The sequence below is a fragment of the Abrus precatorius genome, unplaced genomic scaffold, assembly GCF_003935025.1.
Source record: "Abrus precatorius isolate BTA unplaced genomic scaffold, Abrus_2018 Scaffold9, whole genome shotgun sequence".
In the NCBI taxonomy this organism is placed as follows: domain Eukaryota; kingdom Viridiplantae; phylum Streptophyta; class Magnoliopsida; order Fabales; family Fabaceae; genus Abrus; species Abrus precatorius.
The window spans coordinates 24,632,763-24,650,075 of record NW_020874439.1 but is presented as its reverse complement, the minus strand read 5'-3'; the positions used below and the strand labels follow the sequence as shown (position 1 = coordinate 24,650,075).

Here is a 17,313-nt window from a genome sequence, read left to right as displayed (position 1 = left end):
CACATGAACAGATACTATTAACGGTCATGCGTTCGCCACGCTCCTCCGCTAAAAGTGTGACACGTGTTCACATGTCAGCCAGAATGTCCCGGTATGGAACATCCTTCCCTTCCATCGATTGGTGTGTGCATGCAAACAAATCTTTTCTTACGTGTACCTCTCTCATTGCTCTGATTTTCGGTATTCATTATTTAATTTGTTTTTTTTCAACCTCCTTCCTTTATTTATTTTATTAAATAATACCATATTAAGTGATAATTATTTGTTAATATGATTATTAGCTAACTCAAATTACTGAGCGGCTTAGCTACCAGAAGCCGATTCTGCTTTTTATACCATTATTCAATTATAAATTATTGCATTATTTTATAATTTTTATGTATAATAATTTATGATAAAAAAATACGAATAGTATACTTAAATTTAATTTTTTCATATATTATTATAAAAAGTTTAGGGGAATTGTTTATCAACATAGTAACTGTGTTTACAAAATAAAATAATTATCATATAGATGAAATGAGAGCTTAAAATATAAGATTTGTTGATTGGGATATGGTGGGAAGGGTTGGACCACTAATTGGGAATGGGAAGAAATAAAATGAAAAACGTATGATGGTGGCATAGTGCGTAGGTCAGGGGTGACTACAAAACCAACAATCAACAAATTGGGACAGCATTAAGGGCCTTTGTCATTTTCTATAGATCCTCTAATTATTTCACACTTGAATATAATGATATTAAATAATATGTGACCATTTCCAATGCAAGCCAAATACACAAAGCTTCAAAAGGAGGAAGCCCATGCTGCTAATTCACTCAATCACTTAGCCCCGTTTTCATAAGCAGCTCATAAAAATGAGGACACAATGTATTATAAGGATAGTTTTTCACAAGTTAAAAAATAGTTCAAAGTTAAACTTAAAGTAAGAATTTTAAATTTAAAGTTAAATCGGTCAGTAATTTTTTTTATTTTAAAGGTGGCTTTTTTAGTAGTGAGCTTTTGGGTCCTAAAAATTTCGAGGAAGAAAAGTAGAAGGCAAAAAATTCTAAAAAAATATTTTAGAAAAACTATTTTTTTTCTAAATTTTAATTATTTAATTGTTATTTTTATTTTACCTTTTCCTAAAGATTCTCTCTGACCTGGTTTTTAACATTTCTAAAAAAGCAAAAAGCAATTTAGGGCAGATTATTACCTGTTTTGTGTGGAAAGACAGATCTGTTAAAAAAAATGAATTTTCTGATTATTTAGCAAATATGTTTTAGCCGGTTGAGTTTTTACTAAAAACAACATCTGATTATTTACAATTCAAGACTAAATGCCTTTTAATTCTCTCTCTATGTTAGGTCTTATAAGAAAGATGATGAAAGAAAATAAAAAGAGGAGTGAAATGCACTATGGATAATTTAAAGATGTTTATGATTTATTGTGTATTTTTTTATCATGTCACGTTTTTATTAAGTGTTTATTTTTTGTTTATTTCAAATATTATTATTAAAGCTTAGTGAATCATAATTAGAATTTAATTTTTGAAACACTATGCTAAATTAATAATAATAAATATAATAATATCTATTTAAATATTTTATCCTACAATACTTTTCTTAATTTCACATGCCTATCTCTTTAAATTATTTAGATGTAATATAATAGAATCATCACTGTTAATAAAAAAAGCACTTTTTCAGTACTTGTTTCTTTCTCAACATAATATATGAAAACTTATTAACACTAAATATGTTTTTTAGTGGTTTACAAGCTTAATATTTTTTTTTTTGTTTTGGTTTTTAAAATGGTGGATGAATGAAGATGTAAACGCACAGGCCAATGACATGATTGATATGCCATTGGATCTGCTGCTAACACCAATCAGAAGTCAATCTTAAATAAAGTGAATTTAAAAGTACGTTACCCTTTTTATACACTTGTAAACGAATAATAATAATGGTTTTGACGCGCAACAAGTTGGCAATGATAGTGGTCAACATTTTATATACTTGCAATTGACGCAAATATAAATATGAAATAATAAATAACATATTAAATTTAGTCTATGAAATTATGAACATTGCTTTATTTAATTTTTAAAGTTACCAACATATTATTTTATTTTTTGAAATTCTTAAATTAAAAGCATTTTAATATTTAAATTATATGCTAAAATAGGGAATATTATTTGATTTTAAATTTTAAAATATTTTTTAATTTTTAAACTTAAATTAACCAAGACTCATAATTTTATAAACTAATTTACTAATTTAGCATCTTATTCATTAAATAATACATACACGGATCTGTATAATTTTTTTTTGGATTAAATTGACTCTTTTAAATTACATTTAATGAAACTACAGTACTTTAATCTTAATAGTAAACTATATAAATAAATTTTAATATTTGTAATTTACTATATATAACATTAATTGTTATTTTTTAATGTAAACATTCATTTTAAACTAGTAAGCTTCGTTTTTCATGGTTAACCATAGATCAAAAAATTGTACTATTTTGGAAGGGTGGTGAGACCGAAGCCGAGTAACGAGCCGTCTAAGCCGTATAAGAACTGGACCTTTTTTTTGTAAATTCAATTTAACTTATTTTTAAATTTCACCGGAAAAAATTAAAAGAAAGTCCAAACCACATGAGTCAAGGGTAGTCACTGTCCCAAATTGTTTTAAAAAATATATTTTAATTTTATTTTGTTACTCACAATTTTCTCACGCGCTATCTCTTTCACTTTCACTTCACCTTTGCTTTTAAGATCCCTCACCCTCTGTAATTTTCTTCCATCAACCTTAATGTCACTCACACTTGTGTCCCTATGTAAATATCATTTTCCACCCTTTTCAAAATATCTTCTTAAACCTCAATACTATTTTTTTTTTTTTTTATTATTCAGTGTTCGCTTCTTCATTCCTTGAGCTTCAACTTCAACTTCAACTTCAACCCCCAGTTTTCAGCTTTGCAAGTTTTCCCAAATTTTCATTATTTTTCCCTTTCCTATGGGTTGATGCATCCTATTCAAGCTAATTCAGCTTGAACTAGGTGGTGGGATTTTCCGAATTCGTCGAAATAAACAGTGTTCTGCTTTTTCTCTTTGTATTTTCAGTTTTTGGATTGGAGATTCAGGAACTGGGTGTGAGGTAATATACATGGCAGATCTTCATTTCCTTTTTTTTTTTTTTTTTTTGGCTTCACGGGGTCTTTATTGTTGGGGGCATTGGGTTCCTTGTTGTTTGGTAGCATGAAAACTTTGTTCCTTTGAAGGAGGTATTTGCTTGATCAATCAGTGGTTTGTTTCCACTTCAGTTCTCAACTTCTCATTGACAATTGAGATCTGGTTTATCTCAAATTTGTTTATCTACTTTTTTTTTGAAATTTCAAAAAGATTGGATTTTTGTTGTTCCACCTTTTATAATAATTGGAGATACTCATCATTCATTGGTGAAAGGCATTGTTTCAGTGACTGCAATTTTTCTGTTGCTTGAGTGGTTCTGAAAATGTTACAGATTATTTTTTTTCCCCTTTCATGTAGTTTCTAGGATTATATATTAATTATCGTCCGTTCTCATGTAAAAATTTAAAATTCATGTTAACAACCTTGGCTGCAAATCTGATTATTCTTTCAAAAGAAATGTTGAAATTGCTAACTTAGCTGAAAGAAAAGGGCTAATTGTGGTACTTTACAGCTTCTCAAGCTTACTGCACTGACTTGCTTATGTGTACTCTAGTGTAGTAATAAATGTAATTGTCATCCTCCTTTTCTTTTTCAAGTTTTTACAAGACATAGGCAAGTGGCAACTGCATTTTCTTTATGATATGAGGATCTCTCTGATGTAAAAAAATACTATTTCTTATAATTGTTTAAGGTTTTGATATGGATTTGGATTTCTTTGTAGATGGTCTTGTTGATTTAAAGAAAAATTATTCAAGTGGTACAGTTTACCATTTTCTCATAACTCTCTTGTCTTGTTTCAGATGGGGACTGCTTCGACTTGGGGGTGTCATAGACATACTTGTGAGCAATCTTGAATTTGAAGGCAGCTGTTGATTACTTAAATTCCTGAAAGACATGTGGTGTCAGCCTTCTTTCTGTTGAAATGAAGAACTTGCAGGTTCTTCCATTATTTGCCTTTTATCTCTGTACTTAGTTTGCAATATCCACTATCACAATGATTAATTTTATGGATCTAATACGTGTGGCCATGTTGGCTGTCAATATTGAGAATACAAATGCATGGTATTATTCCTATTCAAATATAGTTATAGGCTTATAGCCAACAACTTTTATGTGTGCTGGGGTGTTTGCTGAGAAAAGGGCAAATTTGCCCCGAGGAAACTACTAAATGCAATCAATATTAGCATATATTGTCCTTGAATTAGCTGAAATTGTAAAATCAAGGATGAAAACATTAATGCGTGTTGACATATGTTTGTTCACCCGTCTGTCAAAGTTGAGGAATTGAAAAGTTTATAATTTACAAGCTTTAATAAATAATTTTAACCATCATTATGTAGTAGTTCTACAATTACCTTGTGTAATTTTTAATTTTTTATGTCACCCATTGTTAATAGAGTTTACCTGTAACTGTAAGTTTCCTCAATTCCTCTTGTATAATATTTTTGTAGTTTTGAGTGTCTGTCATTTGGGTCGACTGGAGGTAGAATGGTTTTGTTTGCCCGTATGAAATTGTTAATTTGGTTGTTTGGTAGAAAACCCTGATATGACATGGACATGTGGACTAACAAGTGGTTATGTGATGAGAGAAAAGGAATGCTCTGTTGAAATATTGAATATTACATCAATACATGGAGATGATGGTTTGTATTTTGAAAATTGAAGAAATGGAGGTTTGCATGGTAGTTTGTTATCTGTCCCTGGTGTGGCCAGTAAGAACTAATGAATAGGTTAGCGGTGACAGGGTCCCTCTGAATCCAGTTGTTATATAATAGGAATCTACCTGGATAAAATTTGTAATGAAGGTCTATTACTTTATTGAAGACAGTGATATATTTATTTTCTCTAAATTGATTATGATGGAGGTTATCGAGAGGTAAAATTCGTTATTTCCATGAAAAGTACTTAAATTCCCATGTTGTTTCTAGTTGTCAAATTAATTGTAATGCTTTGGTAAGGAAACTAATAGAGTATTTAATGCTCCAAAAAAATTAGTGAGTTTTTTTTATCCTGTTGTATTCAGTGTTATAGGTTATATCCTGGCGTTCTACTCTTAATGATGCAAAGTTGGCTTCATTCTCTAGATTTCTTTCATAACACATTTAGCTACACACATATATTATAATTAAAATAAGTAAACCTTTTATGGATTTGCAGAGCACGGAAGAATTACAGTCTTCAACTCAAGCTTCTCATGAGCCCAAAAGTGAACAACTAAACAATCACACGACTGATGCTCCTGTTACAGACACGGGTTCAGCATCTGCTTCAAGTAATGACAGCAAAAAGGTTTCACGGCAGGATATTGAGTTTGTAAGGATATCTATTTGTTGCCTAACATTTGTCTTACTTTCTGTTATTGTCTACTTTTCCACTTGTTTCCTATATCTGTGGATTGATTTTTAACAGGGATAATTTGCAGAAGCTAATCTGTCTCTTTGCCTTTTTGATTAAATATTCAAACTTTTGTAGGTCCAGAATTTAATAGAAAGGTGCCTACAGTTATATATGAATAAAGATGAAGTAGTTAAAACACTACTGACTCGGGCAAAGATAGATCCTGGATTCACGACTCTTGGTAGGCATCTTAAGGTCTCTGTTGTGCCATTTATATATTGCATTGTAATCTATAATAATCTATTGTATATGCTGTTCATAGAAAATCTTTGTATATTTATCAATGATTTTCCATGTTTTATTTAATCCAAGTGGTTATCTGATCTATGAGTTGATAATATGGAAATCATCTACACAATTTGATAGTTGAGATATTTTGCTTTTAAAAAAACATGGCGTTGCATGTCTTCATGTATATTTTCCTTGCCTTTTAAAAGTGGATACAAACTCATGTTCCATTGCTTTGTAATTGATGTCTTTTAATTCAGTATGGCAGAAGCTGGAAGAAGAGAATGCTGATTTCTTCAGGGCCTACTATATCAGGCTAAAATTGAAAAAGCAAATACTTTTATTCAATCATTTACTTGAGCATCAGTATCATCTGATGAAGTGTCCCATGCCTGCAAAGGTTCCATTGGCTCCAATTCAAAATGGAATTCATCCAATGCCTGGTAAATTCTTGCCCTCTCATCAGTGTGTATGTGTGTGTATATAACCCAAATTATCTTCACCTCTTTGTATGACTAAAAGTCATTTCTTATGATATGCATTCATTCTCAGTTCTCTGTGCACCCAAAAAACTTCATGGCCAACAATAGGGAACAGGCCATGTCTCATGGAAAAGGTTTAAAGTGGCACTTTCATCACTTTTATGAGAACAAAGAAAACAGTAAGAAGACATTCAGGATCCTTAGAAGTTTCTTAAAAGTTAAAGCTGTACAGGCTCGATGACTTGTCCTATCATTGATATTTATATTGAGCTGATCACCAAGTATTTATTAAGATAAATTCTGGATATATCATGCTAATCACCATATGAATCTCCATCCCCTTTAGTTGTTTTGAAGCCTTAAAACAGTGGTTCTAAACCTTATGATTATGGATATTTATTTGGGTTTTACTAATTTGCTTTCTTATTTTCTTTGATCAGGAGGTAATTAAACAATCATGCTGTTTTTCATGAATTCACCAAATTCTTTAGTCATATAATTCTTCCATATTGTGTTATATATTTTTTTTCACACCGCTGATTTTGATATGATATTTTATATTTCAGTGGTGTGATATTCTTGGAGGTTAGGATCATATATTTGCAAACTTTTTATGATTTATGAATTTACTATTCTCAACAAATACAATGATTTATTTAGGATTCAACAGAAATGACAACACATGAATTTTGAACACATCAATTTTATATAATAAATATCAAATGTTGACATCAATATTGATTACTTGCAAAATTTAACTGATAAAAGAAGTAGATCCAAATTTCTTTCACTTCACTTTCAGAACCTCAATATTTTCGCTGATTGAAAAAGTTTAGCAATATTAAAGGGTTTAACTGCATTTCTGGAATCATTAACAACTGTGTTATGATGTTAATTCCTGATATGATGCCTTGTTCAATAACTAATTCATGATATTGCTACTGTGAAAACTCCAGATGTTAATGTTTGGATTTATCCAAATCTTTGGTTAGTTAAGAAGTTTGGATAGCTGAGAAATGGTCAATTACTAGTACTGTTATGAGATTGTTTATATGACTGTTACTGGAAATTTTCCTTCCTCAGAAGTACAAAAATTGGAAATTTCAGTATTTGTTACAACATTCATTGTGTAGTATTCTTTTTGCAGGAAATTCTTGTTAGTCTATTCATTGCTGGCTTTGTATTACCCTAGGTTGAGGAAATCTTTTATGGGTATGGTAGAGTAGAATTGATTTTGATAGAATCAATTTTGAACTGTTGAACAAAATTGAGATGTGTCAAATTTAATCTTAGCCATATATTTTATTAAAAAAATGTGAGAATTGATTTTAAAACTGTAAACCGCAGAGTGAAATTATATTTCTTGGTTGTATATTGATTGTGATGGATGCCTAGGTATTTAGTATGCTATACTAGTGCTTGTAAATATTTATTGGCCCAAGAGCATTTGAATCTTTTTGCATAATCTTTTTGTGTCTACTGTTGAATGCATTTCAGTCTTAAAGAAGATGGCTTAGGTTATAGATGCATAAGTCCGCTTCTTTGCTTAATCTTTTTCTCATTTCTTCCCATTATTCTTTAACACCATTTGTTTGCAGTGCAGTTAACAACCTACCTATGGGATACCCAGTGCTACAGCAGCCTCCCATTCCAGCAACAGGTCAACCTCATATTGACTCCATGGGTTGTGGCATATCAAGTTGTCATGTAGTTAATGGAGTCCCTGCCCCTGGCAACTTTCATCCCATTCGGATGAATTCTGGGAATGAGTGAGAACTTGCCCTACTACGCTCAATTCTTTTATGGTATTCATATAATGGACAGTGTTACTAATTTACAATTAAGATTGTTTGTCAATGGTCTTGCATTGCTAGCTTTTGTAAAGTTGTCTGAAATGTGAAACAAGTGTTTCACTGTTTTGTTGGTAAAAAATTGGAATTGATTTCATTGAAGAACTTTTAGAAGTGTGACTGATAATGTAAAAATGATACATGGTCCATGTTGTAGGCTTTTTAACTTTTGATATGGTTTACCATGCAACTGTGCCCCCTCCTGTCTCTGCATCACACATCCAGCTGTCATGAACTTTTAGATATTACTTAAATTGATTCAATGTGGAGGGTCTTCTTCCTTTAATCTAAAAGTAATTAGCTCTTCTTTTGTGCTTGATCAAGTATGGTGATGGACCACAGTGCTCCTGATATGGTTCCTGTTATTCCACCAAATGGAGCTATGTCATCCGTCTCAGAAATGCCAGTGAGTCCAACGTCAGTAGCATCCAGTGGTCATTTCCCCTTCACTGCATCAGAAATATCAGGAATGGGCCCAGATGCATCAGCTCTTGATACAGCATTTACATCAGATGTGGCAAGTTCAGTTGGACTACAGCTTGCACCAGATGGTGGCACTGGAATTTCCAGATCCCTGGATCAAATTCAATGGAACTTTAGCCTATCTGATCTAACAGCAGATTTGCCAAACTTGGGAGGTAATTTCTTATTTGACTCTGTGAATCACTTTTAGATATGCATGCAATTAAAGTTAATCAGCGGTAGTGGAGTTGAGATGTACAGCATATGTTGAGTTTATGTGATATTGTGTCTCCGAAATGCCAAAGCTGTATATTTGAGAAGTAAAATGTGAATCTTTTGGAATCAAAACTGTTAAGTTTCTGTTAGTGCAGTGAAATGTCCTCCAAAAAGAAGCTGGAAGCATTTATTGTCAATATTGAATTGAGTGAAACTTTGAGCTGGTCTGTTTTGTTTCCTTATCTGCAAAGAACCATTAATATATTTCATATAGTTATCGTAAGATATCTACTAGTTGGGCTATACTGTTAACAATTTCGAAGTTTGGCTTTGATGACTCAAGGGCTCAGTTGCAAGTAAAAGATGGATAATCTTGTTAAAGGCCATTAAATGCTGTCAAGGATTATCCTGAAGATTTTACATGTTCACCCTTTGTTGGCATCTTCTTGCTTACATTATATTGAATCCTTTGCAGATCTAGGAGCTCTGGGAAACTATCCTGGTTCACCATTTTTGCCATCTGATTCAGACATTTTGCTTGAATCTCCAGATCAACAGGATATAGGTAATGTGAAAGACACATATATCTTTTTCTTAACCGTCATTAACATGATTGTACTGCATTTGAATTTGCATTTGTTGATTGATGCTTATTTACTTAATTTGTCAAATAATGTTTATATGATAAAAATGATAGGTTGGTTAATTTGACACTTTTAACAGCATCTGGTCTCTAAAATGGCAATATATACGCAATGTAATGCTGGAATCTATCCGGAAATTCTGTATTGCTTTATAGTTTTTAAAATTAAGTTCTAGTTTGATTTAAAAAAGATACATTTGCTTTTATTTCAGTGGATGACTTCTTTGTTAATTCTGAGCCCCCTTGCTCTCAATCCGACGAGGAGAAATCTTGAGGTGAGACAAGTTGCATGTTTCGCATTAATTGTTAGGTTAGGGAAAATTAGGATTAATAAATGTCATCTAGCTTACTTGGCATAAAAGGCTTACTGTTAAGTGTAGGCAGCCTGATCTGTATCATCAGGATGAAGATAGAATGTCAATTGTTACCTTTAGTTGTAATCTTTTGCATTCTTTTGAGAAATCTTTTATCAGGAAGAGTTGGTAACAGTGTTTAGGATGTAATTGATTTTATGAATTTGGATATATATATATTACTTGGGTCATTGTCAGTGCAAAAGTTGATGCGATATCTAATTCAGAGTTTCAAGGAAATATTTTATTCCCTTGACACCCCAATGGTGCCAAATTACATGTCATAACAACATGACATGATTGCAAGTTAATCTAATAACAGCATGTTAAAGTGTCCTTCTTTTAGTTTACTTCAATTAGAATAGATTGTGATGGTTGACTCTTTACTCTTGTAAGCACAAATCTCTGCATTGCCTTTTGGCTGTTGCTTTAAGATTACTAAAATAATTCTTTAACATAGTTAAAAACTAATGAAATGATCAAATCTCAGGCTTAAAAAAGGGGTATTTCTGTGGGACACAGCTCCATTTTCTTAACCATTTCTGCTTGCAAGGTCGAGTATTTTGTTTTTGTTTTTTCTTTGTTTTTAATCTTTGCCTGGCTATGTTTACTGTTTACATTTCTTTTTTTCTTTTTTCTTTTTTTGTTTTGAGACTAATTTTGTTCAGATAGTGACATTGAACCGTTTAGCAATGTGTTTTTATTGACTCAAACCTCTGATTTTGGACATGCCCTTCAGCCCCCAATGGTTCTCATGTATGCCTTAAGCAAGAAAAAGATAAGGCATAATTTTGTTTGATGTATGGCAATCTGAGTTCACAAATACCACTTGTATTATATTAAATGAAGATGTGCCTTTCTATTTAAAGTTTCATGTTTGTGATAGTTTCATTATGTTAATTACGGTCCGTTGTTGATGTTAAAGATAGTTCATTGACCCAACTATGATATACTTGTAGTTTTTCTAAATCTGCACTATTTTTTTTTGTTAAATAGAGAAAAAACCTTATATGTGTTGGATAAAATGATGGAATTATCTGAAAACTCTCAAATAAAAAAATAAAGATAAAACGATCATAATACAAAAATTAATATGAAAATTCTAAAATTAGAATAATTAAGGTTGTCTGAAAATTAAAACAAAAAAAACATTTCCAGAAAATTTTAACTTCACATATTTAATTATGATTTTATATTTGGATGTGGTAATTGAAACGATTTTAATATACTATGCTTTTACGACGAAAATATTGCTTATATAGTAAATTGCGGAAATGCCTCGTTAAAATTTCAAATTTTGGTTCTAATCAAAATAATAGTGTTTGGGGCTTAGAAATTTGGACCATTGTTTTATGAAGGATTATTTAATTATCACTCTTGATCTGGAGGATTAGTGGGTCTATGTTTGAAGAGATATTTAGTTAATAGTAATAATAAAATACCTGAAAATTTTTCTAAATCATTAATTTTACTTGCATTATAATCAGTTTCACCATTCTTCCCAAGTATCTGGCAACAACTCAGTAACTTTAATTAAACTATTGTAAAGAAAAAATAACCTTTTGCAAGAAAGAAAATAAACTAGAGATGACAAATTGATATTGGTGGTTTATTCATTGTAGTATTTGTCAAATCGGTTAAGATTATGTTTACTTACAATTAACAGATATTCTATTTTACAAACGCCAAACTATATTGCCATTTACTTTATAAGCAAAGTGGTAATGAAATGTATACTTTATGTAATGCAAACTCTGAGTTAGATTACTAACCTAACTATGGCCCAATCTATTGCATTAGATTTTATATTGTTTGTGTCACACGGTTTGTTCATAAATTATTGATCAGGAAAAACTTGTTCATCAATTAAGTTTAATGTAAATTGTAAAAATAAAAAATTTAAATAAATTGAAAATTAATCAAACTATAAATTTAAAAGATGATAAATTTTTATCATGTTGAATCAGATTAATTAATTTAATTCAATTCAAAGCGAATTTATGATGCGTCCATAATTTTGTACGTTTATATATTAATGAAATATTATCTTCATGGTCTTGCGACTTAAATTATGTCTTACTATCCAGTGTTAGAAGGATGATATCTCCATTGGCTGGTCTAGACTGTCTAGTAGTTTTTTATTTGTTAGTTTTTAAAATGAAATTAAGTATTATATTTATAACTAGCCAAAATCAATAACATTTTTTTTTGCCAGAAGTGGTATTTTAATGCGAATAATTACAATTTGTCTCGTTCTGTGTGTAATTATGAAAAACAATTTGAATCCAATCCATATCCCTATGACTTGACATGAAGAAGGTGCAAAGAGTATCTCCTGTTTATTCTGCTTAAGGTTCGGGTGACTGTCATTTAAAGTGAGGACAAATCTCCAGGCTCAATATGGTCGTTTATTCTTCATCTTTAAAATTTCCCATTCTAATTCCTTTTCAATATATCTTGGATATATAGCAAATCCTTTTCAAAATAAAAGAAAATATATTTCATATTTAATTTTAGATTATAACAAATGATTTTACAATTGGATTTTTTTTGCAAAAATATGATATTCTCAATCAATCAATATTTGACAGGTGTCAAGTGTTGATTAGTTGAGACTATTATGATCTTGGACCGTGTAAAAGAATTTTCTTTATAATTAAGGTTATTATATTTCATACTTGAGTGTGAAGTTGGTGAAAAAAAAAAAGATAAAAAAAACAAGATATAACAAGTGCACCTCTCAAAAACCCTTTGGAGAATGATGCCAGACAAAGGTTTTTGTGTCTTAAGTTCTTTATTTGTTTGTTTGTTTATCATATTCACGTTCCATAATTTATACACATCTAGTGGTAATGAAGTAACTTTTAACTTTGACGTTTTGACCCCACATTTGACTTCAAGTAACTAAATTATGATTCCAAATTAATCACATCAAAACAATTTTACATTATCACTTAACTGCTTATTATGATTCATTCATCTACTAGTTACTAGCGCTAACCACTCTTCATAAGTACTTAATATGAACTTAAGTTTGAAATTAAGAGGTTGCTGGTGGCCACCACTGCTGAAAACTTATCTACTATCACACTACGTAATGTTATTTATTTGCTGTAAAAACATCTTGAGGAATAATTAATCAACTTTAAGACATAATTATTTATTTAGAAAAAAATCAAAAGTTGTTTTTATTAAAATTTCTTTTACTAGCTCCAAAATAAGTTAATTTAAATACGCACAAGTAAAATTAGTTGATAGGAGTACGTAGGATGGAGAAACTAATAACATTACGTATAATGAATCCATCTTCTATACAGAAAAAGAGATTTCACGGGAAACACGTTGGTAGTGCATAATGGTGATAATAACTTTATTGTTTTTTCTTGCTTTCTTTATTTCTTTCAGTGCCTTTTTTTTTTTCCATCTTTCTTTTCTTGTCTCTTCCTTTTCATGTCCGTTGTTATATGGAACACCTCTATTCGATTACAAGTCATAGACATAGAGTGAGAAAAAGTTCGAAGCAGACAAAAAATAATGCAGAAACCCTCAGGACTCCTTTTAATATGCATTAATAATTATAAATGATCAAAATGCTAATAAATATAGATTACTCTATCATTATTGGCCAAGACAATTAACAAAGTGGAAGAGATTTTTAAGGTGGGATCTCACCTACATTATAGTAGTTCAGCTTTTAAGCTTATTATTGCACGGATATTTTTTAACCTAATAATAAAGCTATTGACAAAAGAACTTTTTAAAATGCTTCACTTGGTCCTTGACTAAGATATATCAAAAGAATTACTTTTAATTATTTTTCTTTGTTAGTTTGAAATTATTTACAAGCTTACAACTATTTGGGAGAAAATTCATAACGCTGGTGGGACTTTTTTCTTGAGGAGTATTTTCATATGCCTGCCACTAGTAAAGATGTGTCTTCATATATATTTTCTTGGGATTTATCTTTAAGTTTGGTGACTAATACTGCTTTATCTAGCTTGTTTGGTTTGTTGGAAAAATCAGTGAACAATACTTCATATGCTTGGCAAATTTTGTTGATTTTCGAAATCATTTCAGTTGATGCGTAAAATTGATCAATTTGATATAAGTAAAAGAAAAACGTTTTCAAAGTAAATGGAATTGACTGTAAATATGCCTCCCACTAAATTTTTTTAAATAAAGTAACATTTATCCTTCGAAATTTATTTTAGTCAACGCTTTTAAATTTGCTTTTGGAAAATTATTCTTAAACATAAATCAATCTTTAACATTATTTCTTTTGAAAAAAAAATGTTAACCAACCATAAAAAAAAATTATTAAGTGTTAGAATAATTTTTATTAGTACAGTCTTTGTTTAATGAAAAAAAATGTTTGTATAAATTTTAAAGGCTTATAATAATAAAAAAATATATTATACTAACATTTGATATATTGATAGTATATGTTAATAATTTTATCAATATTATTATTTATTAGAATTATATATTATATTATTGTTAAAAATTCATAACATTTATATTATTAATTTAATTTTTATTAAGAAGAACTTATATCAATAATGTCTAATCTAATAGTATTAAATTATTAATAAGTGATATTCTTCAGGGTATCTTAAAAGTGCTGAATCTTAGAAATATAACCAAACTTAAATATAGCTAACAATTATTGATGCCTCGGCTTAATGTTATAATAAGAGTAAATAGAATTCTGATTTATTTCTATGGTGAAAGAGTGTATGGAATTTGTTTTTCATTAGGAAGGGATATTAGAAGTCGATGGAGGAGATATTAAAATTTTCTAGAGCTAATTAAAACCTCAATCATGATGCATACTATCCTCTTAACTCTTACCATTGAACTATGAGTATCAATCTGAGGACAAGTGCATGGAATTGAAGTGGTGTTTTTACCACTTTATGATGGGCCATGCATTACAGGACACAATGATATTGAAAGGTAAAGCAATTGATCACGCAACCTGATGCATATTTTTGCAGCTCTTCTTATTCACTCGTTCAAAGTCAATCATTTTCCTGTTGATATTTTGGTTTACTTAAGAGGGGATAGTGTCCCTTCTTAATTTATTGAATTTTTTTTATTTTTTAATAGCTTTAGATAAATTTAACATCCTTGCACATCATCCTGATCATTAACCCATTCCAAATGGTTTGATCTCATGAGAATTCTACCTAAGCAATTAAGTTATAAGGTGTAGATTGCTGTGTGTGTGTTTTGTTCTGGACAATTATATCTTTACTAACAACTTTCCCACATGGTATGGATAATTTTTAACTAAGGTAAATTATCCATTTTAGTTAAATGAAAAATACATAAGAGAAAAATATCACTGTATATTTTTAAAAATAAAATGATGCAATAAGAGATGCTTTTATGTATTGTTAATAATGAAGAAATTATGTTATTTAATATATAAAACAAAAAGGGAAAAATTTTAAAATTAAAAAAAAAATGTTAATCAAGACACATCATCTTTTTATTTATTAATTTGATTTGGTGTGTCAAATTCAAAATATATATTTCTTAAATTTCAAAATGTGGGATGACCTTAATTTATCTCTATATTATAAATTTGAGTTATCATTGTTTTTTTAGGAGGATATCTCTTGCATTAAGTATCTCAATTTTTTATTTCTATTATTTAAATATTATTGCTTAAATTTATTTAATAGTAATTTAAATTTAAATTGAATATTAAATTCAATAGTAATTTTTTTAAACAATTATAAAAAAAGTATTCTTTCAAATGTTGCTAATGGTGATTTTTTAAAAATAATATTTTTTAAAAAATATTAAAAATTGTCAATACTAATTTTTGAATTTTTTTTATATTTTCATAATTTTTTCATATTAAAAAAGCCAACGAATGATACAATAATAAAAAAGTCAATTAATGTTAAAACATATAAAGATAATGGTTGAAGAAAAAACTTGTTTGTTTTTTATTTTTAAAAACAGTTTTTACTTTTTAAAAGTAAAATAAAATAAATTTTGTTTGTTGACATAAATTTTATTTTTATTTTAAAAAATAATTTTTTAAAATTGTATTAAAATACAATATTTAAAAATTAAAAATCAAAACAGCAAGAAAAAGTCCTTAATATCTCTTCCATATAAGAAAAATTGTAATGAGAAACTCCGTGTAAAGGCATGGGATAGCATTATACCATTTCGTAGTTTGGTAGTTAGAAGTGTATATCTCTGCATGAAACTGAGTTATGTACGTATTTAGTGCCGTATATATACCATTACGAGTCTTCTCACATCCTCAGTCACATCGTGCCTATTATTTCACTCTCTCTTTTTCTCCCTCAATCACTATAATACTCGTAACTGCATGCGTGCCCTTCATAATCTAATTCTAATCTTTCTCTGAAGCCTTCATGTTTATTACATTTTTTCCCTTGGTTCCTGGGGTAAGTAAGGATACACTTATCATGCAAGTTGCAACCTTGACATAGTTAAGCAAACCCTTTTCAGCCTTTTGCAAGTACTCTTAACTTTGTTGGGAACAAAGCACAAAACCATGTTTGTTCAACCTTTCTCTTTGAAACTTTTATTTTAGTTCCCTAAATATTCTGAAGTGGGTTTCTGAGTTTGGCTTATGGTCCTTCCATGGACTTCTATAGATGAGAAAAATTCTAAGTCAGATGTTTTTGGATTGAATATGTTTTGGTCGTTTATCTTTACATGTCTATGTGCTACTTGCAGTTTTCTTCATATTTATTCATTTGTTTCATATTAGCCTTTTACTTGCTCGTCCATTGATCCCATATATATTCTTATTTTTCAATCTTTTATAGTATTTATTTATTTATTTGAAATATTTATCAACACTTCCACTGTGGATCGAGTCATCCCCCTCTCTCCCCTCCTTTTTCTTCTCTCTTTATGATTCCGTATCTGGTTATTTCCAAATTCATTTGACCCTGATTGAGGTTGTTTGGCTTGTTTATAAGTACTTCGCTTTGGAGTTTAGAAGTTGACTTCATTGACTTGATAACTTTAAATAAAATTTTTGTTATTGATGCCTTCTGGTTTGTGTACTAATTTTGCAGTTATTACTTACAGAAAGTTATAAAAAGAAAAAAAAAAGGCTAATGATTTAATAATTTAGCAGAACGTACCGAATCTTGAGGCCTGGGAGAGGAATTCTTAGTTTAAAATTTAAATAAGAACAAAACTTATGTGATGTAATTTAGGTACTGCTAGAATTTTTATCAATTAAATTTAGAGTTTTATTTTAATAGAAAAGTTTGTATTTAAAGTTATTGAATATTATTAAGATAAGACTCAAATTTTGATTAATAAATAACACTAATAGTCCATTAAAAAATGTACTTAAATTTTGTCTTTTAAGTAACCATGGCTTAATAATAAAACAAAAGAAAGACATAAATGATTTACCTTTTTTATCCCTTAGTTAAGTGTGCACTAACTTAGAGTTTTCGAAGAAGACAAGTTTCTAATTTGAAATTGGATTTT

At 29.6% G+C, this 17,313-nt stretch overlaps 1 protein-coding gene across 3 annotated transcripts; it reads left to right on the top strand.

Moving 5' to 3' along the window:
- Positions 1-2,787: 2,787 nt before the first annotated feature.
- On the top strand, positions 2,788-10,132 carry LOC113849910. 3 transcript variants are annotated; one of them, XM_027480155.1, is made up of 9 exons: positions 2,788-3,144; positions 3,980-4,116; positions 5,337-5,492; positions 5,652-5,757; positions 6,065-6,247; positions 7,890-8,055; positions 8,461-8,774; positions 9,290-9,379; positions 9,670-10,132. In XM_027480155.1, exons 2-9 carry the CDS (start codon positions 4,102-4,104, stop codon positions 9,729-9,731), a joined length of 1,092 nt encoding a protein of 363 aa, XP_027335956.1. In that variant the 5' UTR covers positions 2,788-3,144; positions 3,980-4,101; the 3' UTR covers positions 9,732-10,132. The 3 variants fall into 3 exon arrangements, with proteins under 3 accessions (XP_027335956.1, XP_027335958.1, XP_027335959.1); XM_027480157.1 differs by lacking the exon at positions 2,788-3,144 and adding an exon at positions 4,853-4,909 and having other exon boundaries at positions 3,991-4,116; positions 9,670-9,999; XM_027480158.1 differs by lacking the exon at positions 2,788-3,144 and adding an exon at positions 4,845-4,909 and having other exon boundaries at positions 3,996-4,116; positions 9,670-9,999.
- The last annotated feature ends 7,181 nt before the right edge of the window (positions 10,133-17,313 follow it).

Bases quoted from the DNA above. Each gene is read 5' to 3' on its own strand.
- LOC113849910 (XM_027480155.1), top strand. The intron at 8,056-8,460 runs GTGAGAACTTGC...TGCTTGATCAAG, and splicing joins CGGATGAATTCTGGGAATGA to TATGGTGATGGACCACAGTG. The intron at 8,775-9,289 runs GTAATTTCTTAT...AATCCTTTGCAG, and splicing joins AGATTTGCCAAACTTGGGAG to ATCTAGGAGCTCTGGGAAAC.